Source organism: Eutrigla gurnardus (assembly GCF_963514095.1).
Source record: "Eutrigla gurnardus genome assembly, chromosome: 2".
NCBI lineage: Eukaryota > Metazoa > Chordata > Actinopteri > Perciformes > Triglidae > Eutrigla > Eutrigla gurnardus.
Window position 1 is genome coordinate 2,197,207 of NC_139916.1, and position 25,022 is coordinate 2,222,228.

Genomic DNA, 25,022 nt, shown 5'->3' on the forward strand with positions numbered 1-25,022 from the left:
GTGTATGTGTATATATATATATATATATATATATATATATATATATATATATATATATATAATTAATATATATATATATATAAATGTATATATAAATATATATAATTTAAAATACCTGATGTTCATTCCAATTGTAATGGGCATGATTATGAAAGCAATAAAGACTTTTTATATACTTGCACTAAGTGACAGTCGTTGCTCTGGAGGAATGTGATGGTTCCACGCTCTACCACTAGGGGGCGATAGAAGCACACGTGGCAGTAGTTCCTTTCCAAAGGCAGGTTGGCTTTTCTCCAGAAATACCATGAAGGCTGGCAGAGGAACATTCTCCTTTCACATGCCAGCTGCTGCAGGTTCCTCCTCCGGGCAGCAGCACCCATGGGTGTGGTGCAGTTTTACTTCTCATTTATTTTTTCCCACACTGGGTAAAACATTAAAACCATAACAGTGCCAGTACCAGCCATGGAAATCCCTCAACACGATGCATGTGTTTGCTGTACGTACACCTCCATGCAAACCAGCTCTGAGCTCATTTGAATGTTCACTAAAGGGTCTTTGTTGGAGGCGTGATGAAGCTGTGTGCTCTTCATCGGGACAGGTTTAATTTAGGGTTTGGTTGGGCAGTTCTTGGCTCAGCACACACACCTCCTGTGCAACACTGACCTTCTTTGTGAGCATCAGTAAATAATGGCGGTTTTTAAGCTGCTTTTTCAACAGAAGTCACCGTGATGTTAAAGGCAGGGACGTGTCCATAATCCTAATTATTAACCTTGTTTTAGCATTATTGCTAAATGTAATGTATTACATAATGTTGTGTGATCTTTTTCCAACTCTTGCAGCAGTGGCAGGGGAGGAGGAGTCACACGTGACCCGGTCAGAGCTGTGATTGGACGGCGTGATTGTGGTCTACGTTTCCAGCTCTCATGTTGGGTTTCCCTTTAATCTGTTCTGATCTATAGTTGGCTTTGTGTTCTCATGTGGGACGTTTAATCAGCTTTAACTTTATTATTGGAACCCTGAAGAGACGAGGTCTCCGTAGACCTGCTGGACCCCAAACCTGAGGAAGAATTAAATTAATTATATTAATTAAAAATATAAACATATTATTCCCTCCGCATTGATTTTACAGATATAGTTACTACTCAGAGCTGTTAAGTGACGTTAAATCATCTCTCATCACCTCATTATAGTCATAATTATAAAGTGAGTGAGTCATAATTTGGCACATTAGACCCGGTGGAGGTGGAGCTGGTTATATAGAGAGGGAGGGGTGCAGGTGTAATGGATGGGCGCGGTCTAAAGGCGCAGGGCAGGGCAAGGTGCTCACACACACACACACACACGCACTCCGCAGCGGATCGATCCTCCCGGGACCGTGAGACGGTGAGACGAGGAGACCATGACGACCCTGGAGCCGCTGAAGTCCGTGGTTTCCCTCGGGAACGTGGACGACACGTCGCTGGCGCTGCCCTCCCTGGACCAGGTCCGGAGCGGCCAGCAGCGGGTCCAGCAGCAGGTCCAGACCGTGAAGAGGAGCCGGTCCCGGCTCTCCAGCAGCAAGAGCGGGTCCTCTTCACTGTCCCCCACAAGTAAGACCAGCAACCGAACTACCGCCTCTGTAGTCCACACACAGCTGGGACCCCATCAGACCCTCTGATGCTGGAATAACATGTTTATATCACTGTTATAACCATTAAAACCTTTAATTACAGCACAAAGGCAAGGGAGACAAGTTAATTATCATGATTATCACTTTTAAAGAGCTTCTCTATTTACATGAGATGTTCAGATATTTATCATTTAAAAGCTTAACTTAGAAGAATCACTCTTTTTATTTTCCACTTTAATCTGTTTTTTTAATCCGTTTAGTTGATTCTTCTTATCTTTCTGTGTTTTTGTAGTTTTTATGGGTACATTTTGATTTCACTCCAGCTGACTTTCAACAACTTTTTAGACTTTTATTTTGGTAAATACAGTTTACAGGATGTATAGCTGACCACTGAGCACCATATGTAGAATATAAACCATCCATTATACGTTATAAGGGAACATGTTTGGGAACTTCTTTTTGGTTTGTGGTCAGATTTTTCTCTAAATCTCATTATCATAATGCAAATGAATAAAAACCTGATTCCCAGTGTGGCCTTTAGAGCCCTCCTTTAACACCACATGGTTGATTATCTTTAAGCTGAAAAGATCAGACTCACTGCCGACTTAGTGACAGATTTATTGCGATGTGTTCCTGATGAACTGATCTCAGATCTGGTTCCTCCTCAGGTCCTACGTTTGGCTACGTGTTCACAGAAACGTCCAAGTGTGGCACGTTTAACGGAGGCTCCTTCTTCAGGAACGGACTCTCAAGTGTAAGTACGATTTCCTCTCGTTACTTTCCCAGAGTCGGCCAGAGGAAACGAGGCCCAACCTTCCTTCCTTCCTTCCTTGATTCCTCCCTTCCTTCCCACCCAGTGATTTAATTAATAATACAAGTCTGAACATATCGTGAGCTTTGATTTTGAGCTTGTTGTGAACTTAATATTGTTGAACTGCCATCTTCGTTTTCTTATATTTTACTGTGAAACGTTCATTTAGATTACGTTTTTATCTGCCAGATGTTTTCTAAATTAATCAGTGAATTGTTTTTGTCTATGAAGTGCCAGAAAAATGTAGAGAATCAGAATCAGAAACAGATTAATTACCAAGAAGGGTTTTACACCAACATTTGTCTTGGTGACTAAGGTGCACACATTGAGGATGATAATCAATAAACAAACAGTGACTATAATATGTAGAATATAACAAACAGAGACATAAAGTGAGGGATACATAAAGACAGAAGAGCTGCTCGTTGTAAAAAAAACACAAACACATTTTCTTTACTCTCAAATATGACAAAGAAAAGTGGTAAATACTCACAATTTGGGGTCATATAGATACTTTATTAGTAAATTTGTGCTTAATAAACGTCTTAAACAATTAAAAGATAGTTGCAGATACATTTATTTCCCATCTCCAGCTGGATATTAAATACATTGTTGCAACATAAAAAGTTGTGTTATTAAGTCCTGCCCCCGACTTGTAAAAAAAAAAAAAAGTGAAAGTCTGATATTTCACAACTCATTCTGTGTTTTTCTTACCATATTGTACTAATAACCAGTAACATGCTCACATATTTGTGTCCTTTCCCCGTCTCCTCTCTCACAAGTATGTTCTTCTCCCGGAGAAGCCGCCGGCTTTAAAACGCTTTCACGGTGTGATGTGCCAACTTCCTGTCACCCCGAGACTCTCTCTGTCTCTCTCTGTCTCTCTCTGTCTCTCTCTGTCTCTCTCTGTCTCTCTCTCTCTCTCTGTAAGAGAGTAAACTCTGTTTGTTGATCCACAGATCAGCCTGGACAACAACCTGAACCGGCAGTGTGAGGTGGATGTGACCCGGGGCCGCTCGGCCACCGTGAAGACCAGCCGAGCCCCTGCAGAGAGACTCATCTCCAACAGGAGCTTGTCCCGGGTGGAGAGGGCCGGAGGGCAGTTCATATGGAGCCCCACATCCCCCTCGATGCCCCACCCCCCCTTCTACCCGGGCAACGGCAGCGTTCAACCCAGCCAGTTCAAGGCCGGCCAAGTCAACGTGACCAAGTCCCTCCGGAGGCCCGGGGATCAGTTCATACTGAGCCCCACGTCCCCCTCGCTGCCCCACCCCCCCCTCTACCCGAGGAACGGCACCGACGCCACCGACGGCACGACCAAGAAGAGCAAGGATTCTGGGTAATTATGGAACTTATATGTAGCCGATGTATAAACAAGTAGCTTGGTTCCACTAACATGGATGTTTGTCGTTGCTATGACAACAAGTGAAGTCCAACCTGGGATGATTCATTATAAACATAAATGCACATTTTTCGACTTTATAAACTTGTAAATTTCCATTTTTATTCCTCCAGAGGCCCTAATGCGCCGTCGTAATCATGTGACTGAATGTGAATGGATTTTCTCATTTTAATTTCCGTCCGTCTCGCAGGCTGAATGGCAGCGGCGGCGCGGCCGACATCACCATGACGGAGGCGGTGGCGTATCTCGGCCACTACGACGAGGCGGCTCGGCACTGCGGCGCCTCCTACATTCAGCACAGCACCTTCATCGACGACAAGGCCAAGGAGGAGGTGAGTCAGCGCCGCGTCACCGTTCACCAACGCTGAGAATGGTGACTGGATCCAGATCTGATCCTGTGTCAGGAAACACTGAGATTCTCAGCTCTGGACCAGAGAACACATAAAAACACACCATCCATGAGAGATCACAACACGTTGTTGGTTATTTGGCTTCTAATGGGATTTGTTTATTGATGACTAACGTTAAATGATGAATGTAACATAGTTACAGTTTTAGATATTATTAACGTCTTCTGAACACAATGAAAGTTGTATAATTCGTAATAGTGAACGCAAATTCTGCATCATTATTATTATTACTTCCATTTTTGTTATTATAATTATTATTATTATTAATAATAATTGTATTATTATTATTATTATTATTATTTAATTGCATCATTATGCACATAAGTCTAATTTGATGTCTTTGAAACAATATAATAATCACAGTTAAACAATTTAGCCAGATTGATTAATTAATTATCTTTCACACTAAACATCATCACTGAAAAATAAAAAAATGGAAAAGTCCTCCCGACAGTCGTGCAATATTTTTCCAAACCTTAAAGAGAATCTATATTTGGCCTCTCGTCGTTCTTTAACATGCAGTAAACCTGGTAGCTCACTCCTCCCAGTCTGGATCGCAGCCTAAAGTACTTTATTCTATGGTTTACTACGTAGAAAACGTAGTAAACCCCGTCGCCGTGGTGACTCACCCCCCTCTAACCCCCGAGGCCTGTGGTGTCTCCCAGGTGCTGAAGCTGAAGGGGATCCCTCCTCTGGTGGGTCTGCTGAGCAGCTCCGGTCCCCCGGTGAACCAGACGGCCTCGGCCGCCCTCCGGAACCTCTCCTTCAGGAGCGACGCCAACAAGGAGGAGATCCACCGGCTGGGCGGCGTGGCGGCCGCCGCCGCTCTGCTCCGGCAGACCGACTCCCTGGAGCTCCAGACCCAGCTGACGGGTACGTGTGTGTGTGTGTGTGTGTGTGTGTGTGTGTGTGTGTGTGTGTGTGTGTGTGTGTGTGTGTGTGTGTGTGTGTGTGGGTGTGTGTGTGGGTGTGGTGTGGTGTGTGTTATGTTGTTTTAGTGGACGTGTGTTAACTGATCTGAACAGAAATCCTCCAAACGATAAAGTTTTACTGTAATAACACCAATCAATCAATCAAATGTTCACACGTCTATAAATCACCACGGAGATGTTTTATGTTCCCAGCAGGCCTGAATGAATATTTAATGATTTGTTTTCCTGATTCCAGGTCTGCTGTGGAACTTGTCCTCTGTGGAGAGCCTGAAGCCGGACCTGCTGAAGAGCGCTCTGCCGGTCCTGGTGGAGCGAGCCATCCTGCCGTACGCGGCGGGGCCAGACCACGTCGCCGGGAGCAACCACGACCCCGAGGTCTTCTTTAACGCCACCGGATGTCTCAGGTGAAGTGTTTTTTTTTCTCTCTCCGCGTTCATGAGATCCAAGCAGCAATTCAAGGTTTAAACATGAACGATTCCCGTAAAGATTTGTTTTTGTTTGAAGAAGAAAAGGTTTGTGATTATGAGGCCAAATTCAGAAGAAAAGGTGTTGAGTCGGTTTGAAACGCCTGGATTAGTCTCAGTTCTACGGTTCTCGACCTGCTGATGCTTTTACGTAATGTTCGAGGTCGTTGAGTTAAAGGCAGCTTCAAGAGATTTTCCTCTGGAGGAATCCAAATAATTCCTGTACGATTTCTGTAATATTATAGATATTATATACTATCAGATACAGATTTGGCCCCGCCCCTTTGAGCAACGCAATAAAAGCTTGGTATTATTTTATCTCTCTGAGAAAAAAGATAAATATCATAATTGGACGAACACTCACTTTTGCTAAAACTAATGCAGCATTAATATCATTTTCTTTCTTCGAAACTAGCTTTTAGTTAAATCCGGCATGTTAAAACAAAGTGTTGTCCTCTCCAAATAAACAAATTAAATAATAAATAAATACATAAACAGCATGAAAGTCGTTGCTTGTGATGTTGTATCATATTTCTAATAATAAATCTGTCTCCGTTAATATTAATAGTGTTCTTGCCGTACAGAACTTGCCTCCTCATGAGTTTGTCAGCTTGTAAATGTGAGTGTAAATGTTTAACAAACCACAGCTCCGTGTTATTAGCATTGTAATCGTTATCTTCATCAGCAAACACTCGGCCAGGATGTAAAACACCGTATCTGGGAACGCCGCCAACGTGTTCTTCATTTCTCCCAGAGAACCAGACTGTTTGTTTTTAAGGCCCGGTGAAATAAATATCTCACAACTGGATCACTGCTTCTGCTTCACCTAGTAGAATAGATCTTTATTGTTAATGTTAAATAAATAATATGAAATATAAATAAGATAAAAAAAATATAAATAATAATAAAAAATATAAAACAAATTATAAAAGATTAAAACATTTTTTTTTTAAAACATACAAAAAAATAAGAAAATAAGAAAAAAATATATAAAAATGATAATAAAATAAGATAAAAATGTATATAAAAAATAATAATGATAATAAAATAGGATAAAAACATAAAAAATAATGAGAATAATAAACTAAATAAGATAAACTATATAAAATCATAATGATAATAAAATAAAATGAAGATACAAATATCTAAAATGAATAATAATAATAATATAAATACTAGTACTTTAATCCATGAGAGGAAGGGGTGGAGGGGTATGTGCATTACTCTTTAATGCAGCAACACGTTGTATTTCATCTCCAACAGAAACCTGAGCAGCACGAAGCAGAGCAACAGGCAGGCGATGAGGAAGTGTCGCGGCCTCATCGACTCGCTGGTCACTTACGTCAAAGCGTGCGTGGAGGCGGGAAAACCCGACGACAAGGTGAGAGAGAAGATCAGTGTGTGTTCTTCCTGCTTTCACTCGTCACACCTTCATGTGGAACGTGAACCAGAAAAGAAGGTCTGGAGCTGAGTCATAATCAAGAACCAGCTGCTCCGGGACGGGGCCTTCATAGGGGTCCATTGTTGTAGTCCAACGACAGGGCCTTCATAGGGGTCCATTGTTGTAGTCCAATGACGTGGCCTTCATAGGGGTCCATTGTTGTAGTCCAATGACGGGGCCTTCATAGGGGTCCATTGTTGTAGTCCAACGACGGGGCCTTCACGGGGGTCCATTGTTGTAGTCCAATGACGGGGCCTTCATAGGGGTCCATTGTTGTAGTCCAACGACGGGGCCTTCACGGGGGTCCATTGTTGTAGTCCAACGACGGGGCCTTCATAGGGGTCCATTGTTGTAGTCCAACGACGGGGCCTTCACGGGGGTCCATTGTTGTAGTCCAACGACGGGGCCTTCATAGGGGTCCATTGTTGTAGTCCAACGACGGGGCCTTCATAGGGGTCCATTGTTGTAGTCCAACGACGGGGCCTTCACGGGGGTCCATTGTTGTAGTCCAACGACGGGGCCTTCATAGGGGTCCATTGTTGTAGTCCAACGACGGGGCCTTCATAGGGGTCCATTGTTGTAGTCCAACGACGGGGCCTTCACGGGGGTCCATTGTTGTAGTCCAACGACGGGGCCTTCATAGGGGTCCATTGTTGTAGTCCAACGACGGGGCCTTCACGGGGGTCCATTGTTGTAGTCCAATGACGGGGCCTTCATAGGGGTCCATTGTTGTAGTCCAACGACGTGGCCTTCACGGGGGTCCATTGTTGTAGTCCAATGACGGGGCCTTCATAGGGGTCCATTGTTGTAGTCCAACGACGGGGCCTTCACGGGGGTCCATTGTTGTAGTCCAACGACGGGGCCTTCATAGGGGTCCATTGTTGTAGTCCAACGACGGGGCCTTCACGGGGGTCCATTGTTGTAGTCCAACGACGGGGCCTTCATAGGGGTCCATTGTTGTAGTCCAACGACGGGGCCTTCATAGGGGTCCATTGTTGTAGTCCAACGACGGGGCCTTCACGGGGGTCCATTGTTGTAGTCCAACGACGGGGCCTTCATAGGGGTCCATTGTTGTAGTCCAACGACGGGGCCTTCACGGGGGTCCATTGTTGTAGTCCAACGACGGGGCCTTCACGGGGGTCCATTGTTGTAGTCCAACGATGTGGCCTTCATAGGGGTCCATTGTTGTAGTCCAACGACGGAGCCTTCACGGGGGTCCATTGTTGTAGTCCAATGACGTGGCCTTCACGGGGGTCCATTGTTGTAGTCCAATGACGTGGCCTTCACGGGGGTCCATTGTTGTAGTCCAATGACGTGGCCTTCATGGGGGTCCATTGTTGTAGTCCAAAGACGTGGCCTTCATGGGGGTCGGGGCCTTCATGGGGGTCCATTGTTGTAGTCCAACGACGGGGCCTTCATGGGGGTCCATTGTTGTAGTCCAAAGACGGGGCCTTCATGGGGGTCCATTGTTGTAGTCCAAAGACGGGGCCTTCATGGGGGTCCATTGTTGTAATCCAACGACGGGGCCTTCATGGGGGTCCATTGTTGTAGTCCAACGACGGGGCCTTCATGGGGGTCCATTGTTGTAGTCCAACGACGGGGCCTTCATGGGGGTCCATTGTTGTAGTCCAACGCCACACCAGCTTTCTTGGGTTACGATTCCTACACGGTGGAGGATGTGAAAGCACACCGGTCACCATGACGACCTTTTGTAGTCTTATTTAGCCACGTTAGCAACCGTCTTTTCTTTTTAAAGACACGTAAAAGCTTCAAAATGATGAAAATATAATTGAAATGCTCTCTCCTGGTAGTACTTCTTATCCTTTACATTCTCAGCCTGCAGTTTGATGTAACCGATGTGTTCTGTATTGCAGGGAAGTTTTATTTTCTGTTAATTTAGTTCAAAGGGAAGAGACGACAGTTATTCAGTCACAAGGCTTGTTTTGGCATGACGTTTGAAGTGTGTTGCCAAAGCACACTGACATCACAAACAACCCATGCATGTGCTCTTCCTCCCGATGAATCAGTCTGCAGAGAACTGCGTGTGCGTCCTGAACAACCTGACCTTCCAGCTGCAGGACGAAGCTCCCGCTCTGTTCAGCAGGATCTCCACGCTGGTGAGGGACGCCGGCCTCAAGGGCCGCGAGCAGGGAGACGCCGGCCCCATCGGCTGCTTCAGTCCTCAGAGCCGGTCTGCAGAGCAGGAGGTGAGCCGAGGAGGAGGAGATGTAATTATAACATCAGGGCGGCTTGTTGACACCTTCTAAAAGTGGCTGTTAGTTCGTCTAGACAGTCTGTCATTGTGACTTGTCTACTAAATGTACTGAGATTATGGCGCTAATACCACTAATTACACTCCTAGAGTTCAAAATGCTTGGGGTGACAGCATTTTACCTTTTAGATTCGGCTTCAGTGTGACACATCGTGATGTCTGAGATGTTTCCAGAAATCCAACTGTGAAATTCTTTTTTTTCAACATTAGTTCATTTCACCATCACATCAATAACACACAAATAAATTTTTTTTTAACCTTTCTGTCGTGTTCGGGTCAAATCTGACCGATTTCCTACTTTCATCAATCATAAATATTGTGTTTTACATTTTATTGTCTCAAGGCCTTATGATATCCTCCACACTAGGCATTTGAACATATACAATTGATGATCACCACTTTCGTTGAATTTTGAGTGGTTAAATCAACTTTGTAACACCTGTGGTGTTCCCGGTCAAAAATGACTGCCATAGGAAATGAATGGGTGACCCTAGTTTGTGTTCATCCATCAGATAGTATACAACCACAAATCCACCACCACCACTACACACACACACACACAGACACACACACACACACACACACACACACACACACACACACACACACACACACACACACACACAGACACACACACTCACACACACACACACACACTACACCCCACGTGAACCCCTTTCAGACTGAATAATTAGGTGTCTCCTCTTCTCACCTCTTTCCTGCGCTTATGTGCCTCTTCCCTACGTGAACCACACTTTTTGATACAAAATATATCATATCTTCACACAGACCACCTATATAAAGCTTTATTTGTGTATTGCTGTCATTTTACTCTGAACACAATGAGTAGGCGCCTGATAAGACGATTTTCTGCAATAGAGGCTCTTGACCTTTTTTTTTCAAACTGATGAAGAAGGGATTGAAGTTAAACTGGAAATAGAGGAGGATGTCTCAGAAATAGAAGACGACATCGATCCTGATTTTGACCCAGACCACTGTGAGACCGACCAGTCAAGAGATGGTGAGGAAGAGGCACCTGAGGAAGAGGCACGTGAGATGACATTCCAGTCCAAGGATGGCAACTTGCTCTGGTATTCATCCACCCAGGACAGAGGAGGCAGAGCAAGAGTTTAGGATATTCTTGCTCTCCAAGAGTTTAGGATATTGTTAGGATGACGCCAGGGCCAACACGGAACGCAACATCTCATGTGGATGACATCAAGTCCAGCTTCCAACTCTTTTTACCAGAGTCCATTATGGAAATTATACTGATGACAAACCTGGAGGGGAGGCGTGTGTTTGCAGACACATGGAAAGCATTGAACCAGGTAGACCTCCAAGCCTACATGGGTCTGTTGAGTTTAGCAGGAGTATATCGGTCCAACAATGAGGCTACAAAAAGTCTGTGGGATGCAGAGTCTGGGAGGCCTATATTCTGGTCAACTATGTCCCTGCAACAGTTTCATGTCCACTCACAAGTTATCCGATTTGATGACTGAACTTCACAACCTTTCCGACCTTGCCTACGTTTGGAAGGCGCATTCCGACCTGATTGCAAAATGCCAATCCTGTGTGTGAAGACACACACACACACACGCACACACACACACACACACACACACACACACACTCACACACACACACACACACCGTTAAATGGACAGACAGCCTGATGAGTTCTTTGTCAAGAACGTATGACGTCTCTTATACAACGGCTTAATGACACAGGCCTTCGGTGTTGAGAGAGACGGAGGGTCAGCCAACAGTGAGATCTGCACTCTACTGAATGCACCCTTTGTAGTTTTGTATGTATTATCTCAGAAATAATTGAATCTGTATGTTTATGGGCTCTAAATGAGATGGGTAAAGATGAATGTTGTGCTGATCAGGTTGCGGTAGCCTTACAGATGGACCATCCACTTCATTACTGTTGATGGTAATGAAGGAAGGAGTTAGGGCACTTCAAAAAACGGTGCACTAATGAATTGCCTGTTTGAAAGGCAGAACCAAAAAAACAATACACAGCCTACACAATACTGAGAACACCACAATTTCCACAATTTTCATGTAAACCAGTAGTCTGAGACATTGTTAACAGCTTAAAGGGGAGTAAAATACAATTTGGTGATGATCAGTGGTTTTTCTGTTAATGTAAGAGCAGTTAAAACAGGCCGGTCAAATTTGACCGGGAACACTAAAGTAAGGGGGGAGAAACGAACACGACACAAAGGTTAAAAAACGAGCCAAGACAGAGGGCCAACATTCCCAGAAAAAAAGTTTCTAACGATGCTAACAGCCTGTCGGCTATGACAACAGGTGGAAGCTACCGCTAGCATGTCCTCCCGATCAAACCTCCCCGATCAATAAACACCCATAAGATGACAGTTTGTCCTCATATGAATAAAAGCAACAATAAGCATCAACATCATCACCCTAAGGACCTTAACGAGGTGATGTCACACGTTGGGATGATTCATTACAAACATAAAGAAGTTAGCTACCATAGCTGCCTTTGTTAGCATTGTAATAAACTCGCAAATTTGGAACTTTTTTTCTGTGAATATCGCTCCCCTCTGTCGGCTCCGGTTTGATGAGATGAGAATATGTGAAGGTGAAATAGTGCCGTGCATCCATTCTGAACAGAGAAATCTCCCAGCAGCCCGGCGTTATACACAGACTTCCCTCCATTGTCCTCGGTGTACGCGGTTCAGTGTTATTTTTCTTTAAAAGTAAATAAGTCACAGCTACACGTTGAACCCCGACCCCTTCTCGCCCAGTGCCACTTTGACTTCCCGATCATCGAGGATGCACAACCGAGCGGCGCCGGCCGGCTGATCCACTCCCAGACGATGGAGAGTTACCTGTCTCTACTGGGCTCCAGCCAGCGGGCGGAAACACAGGAGGCCTGTTGTGGAGCCCTGCAGAACCTCACCGCAAATGAAGGCAAGGTAAGAAAAAACACCCAACGCCTATGTGATTTATAACCACGTGATTTACTCACTTTTCTGTATATGGTTTGATTATGTGCGTGCACCTACAACCTGATGTTCCCTGCCTGCAGATCTCCGGTGTGATGGGCCAGACCATCGTGCAGAGACTGAACGGCCTTCACGTCATCAGCCCTCTGTTAAAATCAGACCACGTGGACATGAAGAGGAACGCCGTGGCCTTAGTGGGAAACCTCACCCACAACTCAAACCTGCACCAGGCCATCGGTAAGACTCTCTTCATTGACAAGAAGAATAAACAGAAAGACTTGTGTTTTTGCTTGAGGGTAGACGTCCGATATGAGTCCGTACCTTGAAATGCATTATCTTAAATAACCATTTTTTTGTTGCAAAGTGTTTGCTTGTGTTAAACAGCCCCGCGGGTTTTGTTTGCCCTTGTTCCCCCCGAAGCTCGTTCTGCCCTCCCCGAGCTGCTGAGCATCATCAGGGCCGGCACCACGGAAGGAAATGAGTCCGACGACACGCTCGCCATGGCCTGCCAGACGTCCAGCTGTCTGCTGATGAAGGAGCCTCAGACGGGCAAGCACCTGTTGGACTACAACCTGATCGGGTCCCTGACAGATCTCAGCCAGAACGGGTACGGGTGCATGTGAGCAGAATACAGGAGTAGATGCACTTCTTCAAGATACCTGGGATTAAATCTGTATTCCCTTTCCTGTTCAGACATTTCCCCAAATCCAGCAAAGCTGCCGCCCTGCTCCTCTACAACATGTGGTCAGAAAAGGATCTGCAAAGCGTCCTGAAAAAGGTGAATGGTTAATTAATTTGCCGAGATGTGTGCAGGGTTGGGGCGTGTCTCTCCGTTTCAGTCGCTGCAGACGACTCGTCCACGCCTCGCTCAGGTATTTGTGAGAACCGGGAGGGAGAGCGGTTTTGCATTAGCGTTCTCAGAGAAAGCCCGGTGAAGGCGATCAGAGACACTTAGAGTGATACGGCTGAGGAATCCTGCATCTCAGGTTCCAGCAAACACAGGCAGGACTTTGTTTGCACATGCACATTAGCACAGATGCATCGAGTCTCGCAGCTTTCCAGTCCCAGCTCGGGGCGCATTGTCAAGAAGTGTCAGGGTTCTCACTCACCGAGGTTTTATTTCCCTCTTTGTCTTGCAGAAAGGGTTGAACAAGTCCAAGTTTGTGAACGACATTACGGCGGCGGCACACCGGTCGGTTCAGGTCATCGATTAACGCCTGAAGGTCGGAGGTCGAGCGCCGTCCTCCCTGCAGGTTGTTGTGACGGACGCTTCCTGAACAGGCAGCAGACCATGGAAGGCTACTTTCTCTTTGAAGGGAACAAAGGTGAAGGTTTCCATGTAATGTGTTTGCTTTTCTCATTTTTACTGTCCCCCCCCCAAATACAAAAAATACACATTTTTAATCTTACTAATCTATCAATCTGGATTGTTTTGGTGGGAGTTGCCTGGTTTTGGAGATATCGGCTGCAAAGACATTTAAAAAAAACGGTCTTCAACATTCAAATCACACAAAAAACATACAGTGTCTCTTTCCAGAAATCACGACGAGGGTCTTTAGATTATCTTGAGGAACCGCGTCATCATTTTTGGAAAGACACACTGTATGTTTGGTTGTTTTTGTGTGCTTTGAGTGTCACATAATCTCATTACATCCAAGAGAAGGTGGACAACACCAGGCAACTCACACCAAAACAATCTAGATCCATTAAATAAGGCAAAATGTGTATTTTTGATTTTAGAGTGAACTGTCCCTTTAAATGTGCCTGAGTATAATGAGCTTTATTAAATATTAATATAAGAGTTAAAATTGTATTCTGATAGTTAAAATATCACAAAAAGTCATTTTGATTCTGTAAAATGAACACAGAGAAGATTTTCTCCTGTTGGAGTGAAAGAGTCTTCTTCCATCTTCTTCTTTTCTTTTCTTTCCAGATCTATGTTTTATGTGTGTGTGAAATATTTGGATTGTTCAGCTTTATTTATTTGGAGTGTAATGAATAAAGCTGGTAGAGATCTACTCTGGTGTCATCTGTGGATTTGAGGATGAGTCACAGCCTTCGGGGGTTTTTGGCTGCAGGAATGTAGAAACGCTTCGGGGCCGGTGAGCAACACATCTCTCCTCCACCCAACATCTTTAGCTTCTGATGCTCAAGAACAGCGTTGTGTAATCCTTGATTAGATTTGAACTTCGACCCCTCCGCGGTTGATCCGCCCAATGGCTGAAAGCAAACTCCAACGATGATATGAGCTGACGCGGTCATTTATAGAGAACCGGTAACACCGCTGGCGGTCCTCGAGGCCGCCTGGATTCCCATGAAAAAGTTACCTTATTAAAGAAGGTGTGGCGTTCTTTCCATAATTACAGCAACGTGAGTACTTATCTGAAAAGTTCCCACAAGTGAGAAAGAAAGAAGACACTCAGACGCCGTTTCTGATTTGTAAAATAAAAGTTTTTCTTTTTTAATTCATTGCAACCACAAAATCGCTACACGATTAATCAATTAGTCTCACCTCTAGTCCTCTAAACAGGACATATTGAATGTCGGGGCATAAAATGATGATAACTTTGACAATAATCTCCTCATGGTTTCCTTTTCACCTTCCTGACCCCCATCAGTCCACCACACCACTGCTCTCTGAGCTCAGCATGTTTCACAGACACCACGGTTAGGAGCATTTTGTTCTTTAATGTTCAAGTATTTAAAAAAACATGATGTTCAGTTCATGAGTTCGTGTGTTGGGTGCCAGGTCGTTGGGAGTTGCCGTCCTGTTGATGTCAGCTGTTACTTCCTCAGGCCACGCTTGCTTCTGCTTCCCTTTGAACTGAGAATGAGATGAAAGTCAGCCAAGAGCTGCCAGAACAGCCGGCACACGAACCGACCCAACCTGTACCGCCTAATGAGCCTTGCGTCTTCCCTCCCAGAATGCATTTCTCACTGGTTCAAAGGGTCATTTAAAGGTTGAGTAGTGATTCGATTCAGAAACACTTTCTGTTATATTACTTAAAATCCTCGTAACATACCGATAGCAATGAATACACGAAATGCTCTGAAATAAAGCTTTTTTAAAAATGTCATCGGTGGCCATGGCACGGTGTAAAAACCTCGTCCAATCAGAAAAGTCGAGCCGGAGAAAATGATTGGATGGCCTGTCTGTCTGTCAATACTTCCTGATTGTTCATTCTGCCGATCTCAAGGGCTGCGTTTCAATAACAGTTTGAGTCGCCCTCGCTCACTTGCCCTAAGCACTTGCCCTCGGGGGAATCCCCGCCGCCATCTTAAGGGCTGTTCCATTTCTCTGAACAGCTGAAGTGAACTCCGTGAGATCGACCCTTGAGGGCTGAGTGATCGAGTGAACAACGATGGCCACTTCAGAGCTGTATATCAACCACAATGCATTGCAGTGGTGCACGAAAAATATGTCCATGCGGTGGCGATAATGAACCTCAAACACCAGTGTCTGCTGTCTATTCACCACCAAGGAAGAAGAAGAAAGAAGAAAGTAGAAAATGAATTAAATTTAATTCATTTTCTTAAATTGTGCAATTAGACTGTCTGTTGCAGAGTTATGGCAGAGCCCACCGTTTACAAGTGTAAGTATATAAGCCGACGTATTGCCATCAAGCGCAGAATACGTCTTCGTCTCAATGAAATGAGTCTCTGCATATTTTGTGTAATTTGGAATAGGCAGTATAGCGCTACTCCAACAACGTGTGGTTGATTCATGATTGTCTGGGCTGTTAGTGAACGAGGGCAGGTGTGTTCCATTTACCTCTTTCACTCCCCCTCCGCCCTCTTTCCCTCCGCCCTCCAAGTGGCCTCCGTGTGACGTCATAGCAAGGGCTGAGGGCAAGTGAGCGAGGGCGACTCAAACTGTTATTGAAACGCAGCCAAGCACTCGTTTGGTGTTCTTTGGGGGCGGGGCTTAGAAAAGAGGTCTGAACGAAGGGGGCGGGGCTTAGAAAAGGTGTGAATGAAGGGGGCGGGGCTTTGAACAGAGGTCTGAACGAAGGGGGCGGTTCTGAGTGGGTTCTGCGATGCGTACAAATAAAAATCTGTGGTTTTTACAAATGACCTACTCTGCCTTTGAATTATTACAAGGGAAATAACCACAAGCAAGCAATCTGGTTTTGAAGCAATATTTTGTTGCGGAGACTCCTGACAGGATGCACGGCAACAAGTCAAGATTTTTCCTTTCTGAAATGACAATTTTTATTTTTATTTTTTATTTTATTTTAGCGGCATAAAGAGGTAAGATTAGAGAAGGAATGAACCCCAGAACTCTTCTTGTGCGTCCTCCCCGGAGCCCCGGCCCCTTGGGTTGGGAACCCCGGCCCCGCCACACAGCGCTGCTGGCTGCCGGCCTGCGACGAGGGCTTTTCATAGCTGTCTGCTGTTGTAAGGGGGATTTGCTACCGAATAGTTGCCGACTATCTTTATCTGCTGTTGCTACCGAGGCGCTTGAGCCCTGCAGCTTCCCCCCCCCTCAATGCAAATACATGGTCAACTGCAACATGTTTTTATGCTACTTCATCTGTGAGAGTTTTACAGCATCGCTGGTTTGCAGGAATCTAAGCTTGTTCTAGTTCTGTTCAGATCCCCTCGCTGCCGTCTACTAGAGGCTGGAAGGATCTGCATGATCCGGATGGCAGCAGGACCCGGTAACCATTTTATCGGGAGCTGCAGATGAGATCACGTAGCCATTATAAGATCTCTCAGCTGTTGTACCTGCACTGCGAAACCCTAACCCTCCTTCGAGACGTATATATTTTATACCCCCCTCCCCTCTTTTTGTTGTTTTCCTGGACCCCGTTGGCTCCTAGGGGAACGTTAGTCCTGCTGCCGGGCAGCTGACACAAACAGCTGCCCGGCTTTCAACAAATGGAGATCAGTGAGAGAAGATGAGGGTTGAAACCGGAGGAGGTGGAAACTCACGAGTTTACATCGGGGCAGATTTGTGAGTCTCAGCGGGGAATTATTGATCATTTCATCAATGTTGCTTTGATTCTACTCCATGATTATTTGTGATACGTTTGTTTGAAACATAAGTGTAAAAGTAGCAACAACAAAAAGTCATAATATTCAATACTCAAAATAATTACCTGCAGCGGGCAATTAGATTATCATTTTAATGCATGCAATGTGTTCATTACTTTAAAATAACAGCTAGTGAATGTAGGGCTGAAAAAAGTACACACGTATTTTGTATATCAACCGAGTAAATGTACGACGGAAAAAAGACGATATACTTACACTTTCTGATGATCACTGACTCGGTTTCTCAGCACTGTGATCTGTGGAAATTATGTTTAAAAGTATATTTATATATGCAAAATACACCAAATATTTATTTGTTTCACCATAAAAAAAGTAAAAAAGACAATTTTATATATATATATATATATATATATATATATATATATATATATATATATATATATATATATATATATATGTAGCCTAAAATTAGCAGTTAGCACTCATGCTTCGTTAAGCTAAATCTAGCCCGTGAGCTAGCCACAACCAGAATTAGCTGAAGCTAACTTTCCCTTTAACTGAGAAAGGCCTTTTGATGACCTCACATGTCAAATATGTAGTATTAGCAAGTAAAATCAAGAAGACGGAGGGGAAATAGGAAAAAGTGGGCTAACTAGCTTGTCCTGCTAAATTAGCTTAGCATTAAGAGTGGCAGCTGCTGACTCTTTTTAAATCTTTAAATGTGTTCCAGTGAATCTGCTCGATGTCGGGTTGAACTAAGAGGTAAGATATTTATATCATCTTCCTGTTTCTACCTCCATGCTTTTGTGGCGCAGTGAAGCGACCTGCGAAATATGAATCCTGCTCTTCTTTCCAACACGAGTTCCACTTACAATAACGGCTATGTAAGTAATGTGCTTAACGTCGTAAATCTGTCCGTCTGTTGTATTTCTGGCCGCCGTCCCGGACTTAAAAGGGATGTTGGCGTTGGCGATGTATTCCCCCGTGTGACGACATCTCACCTCGTACTTCTGCTTGGATTGTTGGTACTGGAGGTCGTAGCGCTCGGCCTCCAGCTGGCGGAGTCGGTCCCACAGCTCCTTGGCCTTTTCCCTGTCGGTAACAACAGCGCTTGGGAAGCGTTCCAAACCAAATGACCAAATGTTTTTATTTGTTTGTTTCCACGGTTACCTGAGTTTGTCCTCTTTCATGTGATCCACGTTCAGCTCCTTGCGTCGCTCGTTCAGGATCTTCTTCTTCTTCTCTCGTTCCGTTTGTTTCTTGGCGCCCGGCTGCGTCTGCTGGAGAGCCAACGTAACTTAACTTATCGCCGTTTTCTCTCTCTTTTTGTTGTTTTTAAGGTAATGATCTTCACCTTGTATCCAGTGAAACTCAAGTTGGCCAGAATCACCTTCCTCCTCGTATCATCGTCCGATTTCTTCTTCGCCTCTTCCTCTTCTTTTCTCGCCTTCTCTTCCTGGAAAACATTTTGGTTTTTCAGCGTTTTCATAAGTGACATTGTCTGAACACTGTCCATCCATCCATCCGTCCATCCATCCATCCATCCATCCATCCATCCATCCATCCGTCCATCCATCCATCCGTCCGTCCGTCCGTCCGTCCGTCCGTCCGTCCGTCCGTCCGTCCGTCCATCCATCGTTCAGTGTAGAATAATCCATAGGTGTGATCAGTGAGGGTTTGGGACGTTTGTCTTCCAGATGTTTTCCGTCTCCGTATACGTACAGCTTGTTTTTTCTGCCGTTCTTTCTCTCTCTCTGCCCTGATCTTCATCTGCTCTGCTCTCTCCGACCGCCGAGTCTCCTGAAGAAGGAAAGAAAGGTCATTTCACAGAGCAGACCCAGCGACTTGAACCCTGAAGAACCCTGTGACTGTACGCTGCTGAGGAAGAGCGAGTATCCAGACGTACGATCCGATCCGTGAGGCTAACAAGCTCCTCTTCCTCCTTCTTACGCTTCTCAAAGTGGGCGTCGATCAGAGTGTGGAGCTCCGTCATGTCCTTGTCCATTCGTTTTCGGTGAATGTCCTGAAATTGGAGTTGAAATGTGAGCTTATCCGACAACCCCCCCCCAGCTTACATGTGTCCTGAGACCAACTCACATCAAAGTCCACTTTCTCTCCTTCTGGGATTTTAGGAGCCACCATGCCGGGCACAAACCCAGGCCTGATCAGGAGGACAGCAACATGGAAACATCTCAACATCAGGACACTCAATCAATCACTTTAAATGACGGGAATACATCAAAAACTCTGCTCTTACTTTGTCCGGGGCTTTACATCGTCTGTGTGTACATAAAAACAAAGAAAAGGCAAAGTAAAACATTTAGTTTAGGAGGCAACGTATGAACAAACACACAATTTATTACACACACACACACACACACACACACACACACACACACACACCCAGAGCCATTGAATAACAGGTTCATACCTACGTCTTCCTCCTCAGCATCTGTTGAAAGACGAGGAGGTCAGTGAATGCAACGCTGAGTGAAGGTGAAAAGGGTCAGAGTTCATACCGACGTGACACATTCACTGACACTTTGGAATGGAACTGGCAAACGGACAAGTTTAACTTCCATTTAAGGGATTATGGTTGAAACAAGGCTGTTTTTTCTCTTTGGACAGCAGCGATATATTCTTATTGTATTGTTTTATTATTATTCATCAGACGACATTGTTGACAACAGTGTGTTAAATAAAGTTATCTATTTACATCTGCATGCAGACAGATATTAGTATAAGCAGTACTACCTTCTACCTCCTCCTCCTCCTCCACCTCCTCCTCTGCTACCTCCTCCTCCACCTCCTCCTCTGCTACCTCCTCCTCCTCCTCCTCCTCTGCTACCTCCTCCTCCTCCTCTTCCTCTGCTACCTCCTCCTCCTCCTCTTCTGTGCAAAGCAAGCATGTAGAGTTAGCAAGCAAACAATGTGAAGCTGTAATTTCATATTAATACAGTGTAATGATGTCAATCAGTCGTTAAAGACTGGGTCGGAACCTGCAGGAGAATTTATTATAATATATCTAATATGAAAGGCTCACTAGTTTATTAAACCGCTGAGAGGAAAAGAACAAGAGCCTGTTTACTTTTATCCATTAATTTAGTCTCGTATTTAACATTAGTATTTGTGTTTATCAAAGGAATATCTCTCAAAATCACACATTTATCTATTCTAGATGATTTGAAGTGATACGGAAATGCCTGTGAAAATGGTCAGAAAAGTTCATTTATGCAAACAATTTGCTCTTCTTGCTATTTCTGTCCTGTTGTGAATTTAAATTTAAAAAAGGATTTGTGTAGATGGAGACTATGTTAAGAAGACGGTTTGGATATGACTGACGTTAGGGAACGATGATGAACTTTCTCTCTGCTGCATTTCAAGGTTTCTTTGTTCCTCGTCGAGCCTCTGTGGGGGAAAGTGAGACCCGGCCTCCTAGTGAGAACAAAAGCTGACCCACATTGTGGTCTACCAGTGACTCCAGTCCACACAGAGCAGGACAGGTGTTGGTTTCAGGGTGCTGCAAGGCGGCCCACATGGACCGAAATAGAGCTTCAACCCTTTATCTCTCTGATGGCGGCCCACTGGCCCGTCTCCCCTCGGATAGAGGGCAGCACCCGAGGGGGACAAAGGTCAAGCTGAAGGACGGGGCAGCTGCTCCGATGGTGGTCAACGATCGCGCCAAAAATACAGAGCACTGCGTCGGTGAAGCTGGCGGCTTAACGGGATGCGGCGTGTTAATTAAGTATAAATGCAAGGCTCAAGTGTGTAAAGCAGGTAACAAAGTCGGCGACCAGCCTCTTAATTAGGTTTACACGCAGGCATAGTTGAAGTACACATCACCAATGTGAGACAGAGAGGTCAGCTACGGCCATTCAACTGTATTAAATATGACGTTTCTGGTTTTATACATGCAGCAAAATCACAATGTCCATGCTTTTATTTGTTTTTTTTCAGGTGAAGTCTGTTAACTGACAAACTAGACTTACCGTGTTCCCTGAAAGAAGAAGAAACACACCAGACATTACATCGTTACAGCCAGTGATGTCATCACTGTGATGTCATCACTCCATTCTACAAAAAAACCATCCGTTCTACTCACTTGTACGTGGTATTTTCTGCGTCATGTGACATGTTCGGGATGCAGCACCTGCACAAGTGAGTCTCTGGTGAGTGACACGGCACCGGCATTGGACCCACGTTGGACCCACATTTGACCCATGTTGGATCCACGTCAGACCCACGTCGGACCCACGTTGGACCCACATCAGACCCACGTCGGACCCATGTTGGATCCACATCAGACCCACGTCGGACCCACATTGGACCCACGTCGGACCCACGTTGGACACACATCAGACCGATGTTTGACCCACGTCGGACCCACATTTGACCCACATCAGACCCACATCTCAAACACACAAGGAGAGCATGCAGACTTACCCGAACGCCGATGCTCTTCAGAATGCGCTGAACAGCGGGGGGACCGTGCTGCGTGCCCTCCTCTGTGGGCCCGTAAAGCTTTTAAACCCGGGAGTGGATCACATGGCGGCGAGCTCCCCGGCGTCTACGATGGGTGGGTGCATACCTGCAAACAGATGGCGCATGGCAGGATGGGAAAAACAGGCATTCTCCACGGACGGCGTTGTCTATTTTTACGCGGCAAAACAATCTCGACTGAACAAGCGCTGGATCATTGCTCCCAAAAGGTTTCAGTAACTCAGTCTGGCAGACAAGAGGAAGGTTAGGGGTAATCCCCCGTAAAAACCCCTCCCCCTCCTGTGTGTGCAGCACACACACACACACACACACACACACACACTTGGTTGTGTTATGATTGTGCAGATACAGTTTTCTGGTTCACGATCATGAGACTGCACCGATTTATTCCCGAACCCGAGCCGAGTGTTGATCCCCGCTGCAGGTTGCCAAGGAGACGAGTACCCTAGAAGAAGTCCCGCCCTCCTCTCCATCTCCTGCACCTCGCCTTTAATCTGGAGTCCGTGCCCTCACATGCAGCAACGTGCTATCAGCACCCCATGTGAGCGAGCCAAGTCTTTTGATGCTCCCAGTGTTTAGCCAATGTTCATGTAAATGTTGCACGATGATGCCAGAATGTACCGCTAATTGAGTGGAGTCTGGTTACACGTCGCTCGCTGCTCTTTGGAGGTCTTCGGCGGTTAAGAGTCATGTCAAAGCGAGTCCCGGGATAATGCGTCTCAGGTGCTGGAGGGCTATTAAAAGAATTAAAAGTCACATTAGTTTCATGCTACAGGGGACTTTGGAAAAGCTTTGTTTGTGGATCGGCCTGGTTCAGAAATTAAATCTTTCAGATTTGACAACATGAGATTTGACATTTAGGGCATTTAGCCCGACTTACAATAAGCACATTTGTTGAAGATAAAAAAACAGAAACAGTGTCAGGTCAATAAAAATACGATAAAAGTCTTGCTTGTGTGTACAAGTTTGTTTTCCAGTAAAGTCCACAGACATATAATACATGCAAATGTTTTATGATTCATCCATTAACAATGATATTTGTTAATCCGGTGCAAGATGAGACAGCTGATCTGCTTTTGGGTGGCAACGCGTTGCTCTCCTCTGATGATCTTCTTTGTTGCCAACTCCCACACATGACACTTAATTGTAACATCAAACGGGATAAATTTGGCTTTTTTTCAAAAACATTTTAATTCATTTTTATATCCAGAATCATTTAGAAACTATTAAAAAAGAAGAAGAAACAAAAGCAGATATGTACGACGGCATATTGAGCCAAAGTAGGGGAAAAAAACGGAGCCGAGAGAGGAGGGCAATATTCAGAGAAACAAATGTATTATAGAGGTCATAGAGGAAGTAAACACGTTGCTTGACCAGATGTTTGGTTGCTTTGACAACAAGTGGAAGCTACCACTAGCATGTTAGCCCAACCGCCCAGATCAATAAACACCATAAGATGACAGTTTGTCCTCATATGAATAAAAGCAACAATAAGCATCAACATCATCACCCTAAGGACCTTAACGAGGTGATGTCACACCTTGGGATGATTCAATCGAAATTTACGTTTTTATAAAGTTGCAAATTTGCGATTTTTTCCCCCTCTGAATATCGCCCCCGTCTCGCGGCTCCGGTTTTTTTCCTACAGTGGCTTTAACACGCTGTCGTAGAATCTTGATATATTGATAATAATATGAATTGTTGTTGTTTCTATCATTGTGCTTGCCGTCTCTTTTGTTGGGAGATTTTACCTCAAACATCTGTGTGTTTTGTCCGCTGGTTGTTGACATATGAGAGAAAATAGAAATGTGTGTTTGCATAAAGCCTGGAGGTGTTTGAACACAAACAGACTTCATTTCTCTGTCGTTCATCAGCATGCACTAACATGTATGATGTGATATATTAAACCGCTTCATAGAAACACCTTCACCAAAGACGTTTGTGTTGGAGTCTGAACCGTTTGTGCTGCTATACTAACATCCGTATCACTAATGCAATCTCAGTATTTGGCTCCAACTGCTCTCCTTTGATTTACTCAAACTTTCTCCCTCCTGATTGTATTGTTGCCCAACCCCACCCGTCTGGCAACGGGGCCAAAAGCAACAAATGACACGAGGAGCTTACAGCGTCCTGGAAGGATCTTCAGCTCAAAGGAAAAGGTCATTAGACACACTTTCTACAATCAGGAGCACGTTTCGTTGCACAAACACAATACTTCACCTTTCACCTGAAGTTGCTGTAAAACCTGCAGGTTAGTAAACTGACTGTGGGGTGATACTGACACCTGGTGGCAGAGTTGAGAACTGAAGAGGATGAAAAACATCACATTGATTGATTGATTAAGAAAAAATAATCAGCAGATTATAGATATTAACATTCATTTTGTGTGCATCTTGGGAAAGATTATATCATATGATAATTGTTTGGTTGTAATTGAAACATTTCATCTGGTATTAATATGAATGTGAATATTGATGTATGGCCTACAAGGTCAGGTTTTTAAATATTGATCATGCTTAATTACCTGTTTCTTCAGGGTTTAAAGCAGCGTTTACAAAACTTTTTTACTGGTGACCCATTTTTAAAAAAATAAAAAAGGCCAAACCATTGCAAACCAGTTCACCGAACCAGACATGTCAAGGAGATGTACGTTTGATAAATCGCAATGTGTTATTGAATAAACATACACACGTGTAATAATTTCATTATTTCTAAAGAAAAACAAGATAAAACAAAATAAACTTTGTTAATGACCAAATCAAGGTGGAGTTAACCAGTTCTCGATTGTTTTCTCTCATCAGTTACACAACAAACTGAAGTTATGCTGGCCTTTCACATTGGATTCAACTATTGGAACGATGGCTCCCCCGTGTGGCTAAAATGTGCACTGCAGCTTGAAAGTTCAATCAAAGACATTTATTTGCCGAGCCTAAAAAAACGACCATTTGGGTCCCGAGCCCAGTGGTTGGTTACCGCACTCCAGCTTCGCACACGTGACGCACACTCATCGGCGCGTGTATCAAACGCACCCCTCACGGTCACGCGGGCCCTTTAAACGCCGTGGAAGCTACGCGCGCCACCGCCGCTCAAGGTAGCATTTTAACGATGGAGCTAGCCGGGCCGGTCGCGTTGTTTCCAGGATTATTTCTTTGTTTTTTCTGCCACGAAGTGAGCCAGAAGCCGGATCTTCCTGTCCCGATGTCCC

General features: G+C 44.7%; 2 protein-coding genes across 3 annotated transcripts; one reads left to right on the top strand and one right to left on the bottom strand.

Annotated features, from left to right (window-relative positions):
* Positions 1–1,310: 1,310 nt before the first annotated feature.
* Positions 1,311–14,337, top strand: LOC311026484 (plakophilin-1-like). The gene is made up of 13 exons (XM_084030075.1): positions 1,311–1,589; positions 2,278–2,363; positions 3,380–3,759; positions 4,013–4,154; positions 4,898–5,105; positions 5,400–5,568; positions 6,892–7,009; positions 9,097–9,276; positions 12,119–12,289; positions 12,403–12,556; positions 12,740–12,926; positions 13,013–13,097; positions 13,459–14,337. The coding sequence occupies exons 1-13, from the start codon at positions 1,400–1,402 to the stop codon at positions 13,531–13,533; spliced, it is 2,145 nt and encodes a 714-aa protein (XP_083886201.1). The 5' UTR covers positions 1,311–1,399; the 3' UTR covers positions 13,534–14,337.
* Positions 14,338–14,754: 417 nt separating this feature from the next.
* Positions 14,755–21,907, bottom strand: LOC311024765 (troponin T, cardiac muscle isoforms-like). Of its 2 annotated transcripts, none has more exons than XM_084027339.1 (12): positions 21,761–21,907; positions 21,420–21,467; positions 19,749–19,769; positions 19,575–19,596; positions 19,415–19,478; positions 19,224–19,340; positions 19,040–19,117; positions 18,672–18,773; positions 18,488–18,594; positions 18,319–18,409; positions 17,573–17,613; positions 14,755–15,143 (listed from the first exon to the last, which is right to left on the bottom strand). In XM_084027339.1, the coding sequence occupies exons 2-12, from the start codon at positions 21,442–21,444 to the stop codon at positions 15,104–15,106; spliced, it is 708 nt and encodes a 235-aa protein (XP_083883465.1). In that variant the 5' UTR covers positions 21,445–21,467; positions 21,761–21,907; the 3' UTR covers positions 14,755–15,103. The 2 variants fall into 2 exon arrangements, with proteins under 2 accessions (XP_083883465.1, XP_083883464.1); XM_084027338.1 differs by having other exon boundaries at positions 18,488–18,597; positions 21,761–21,882.
* Between the last annotated feature and the right edge of the window lie 3,115 nt (positions 21,908–25,022).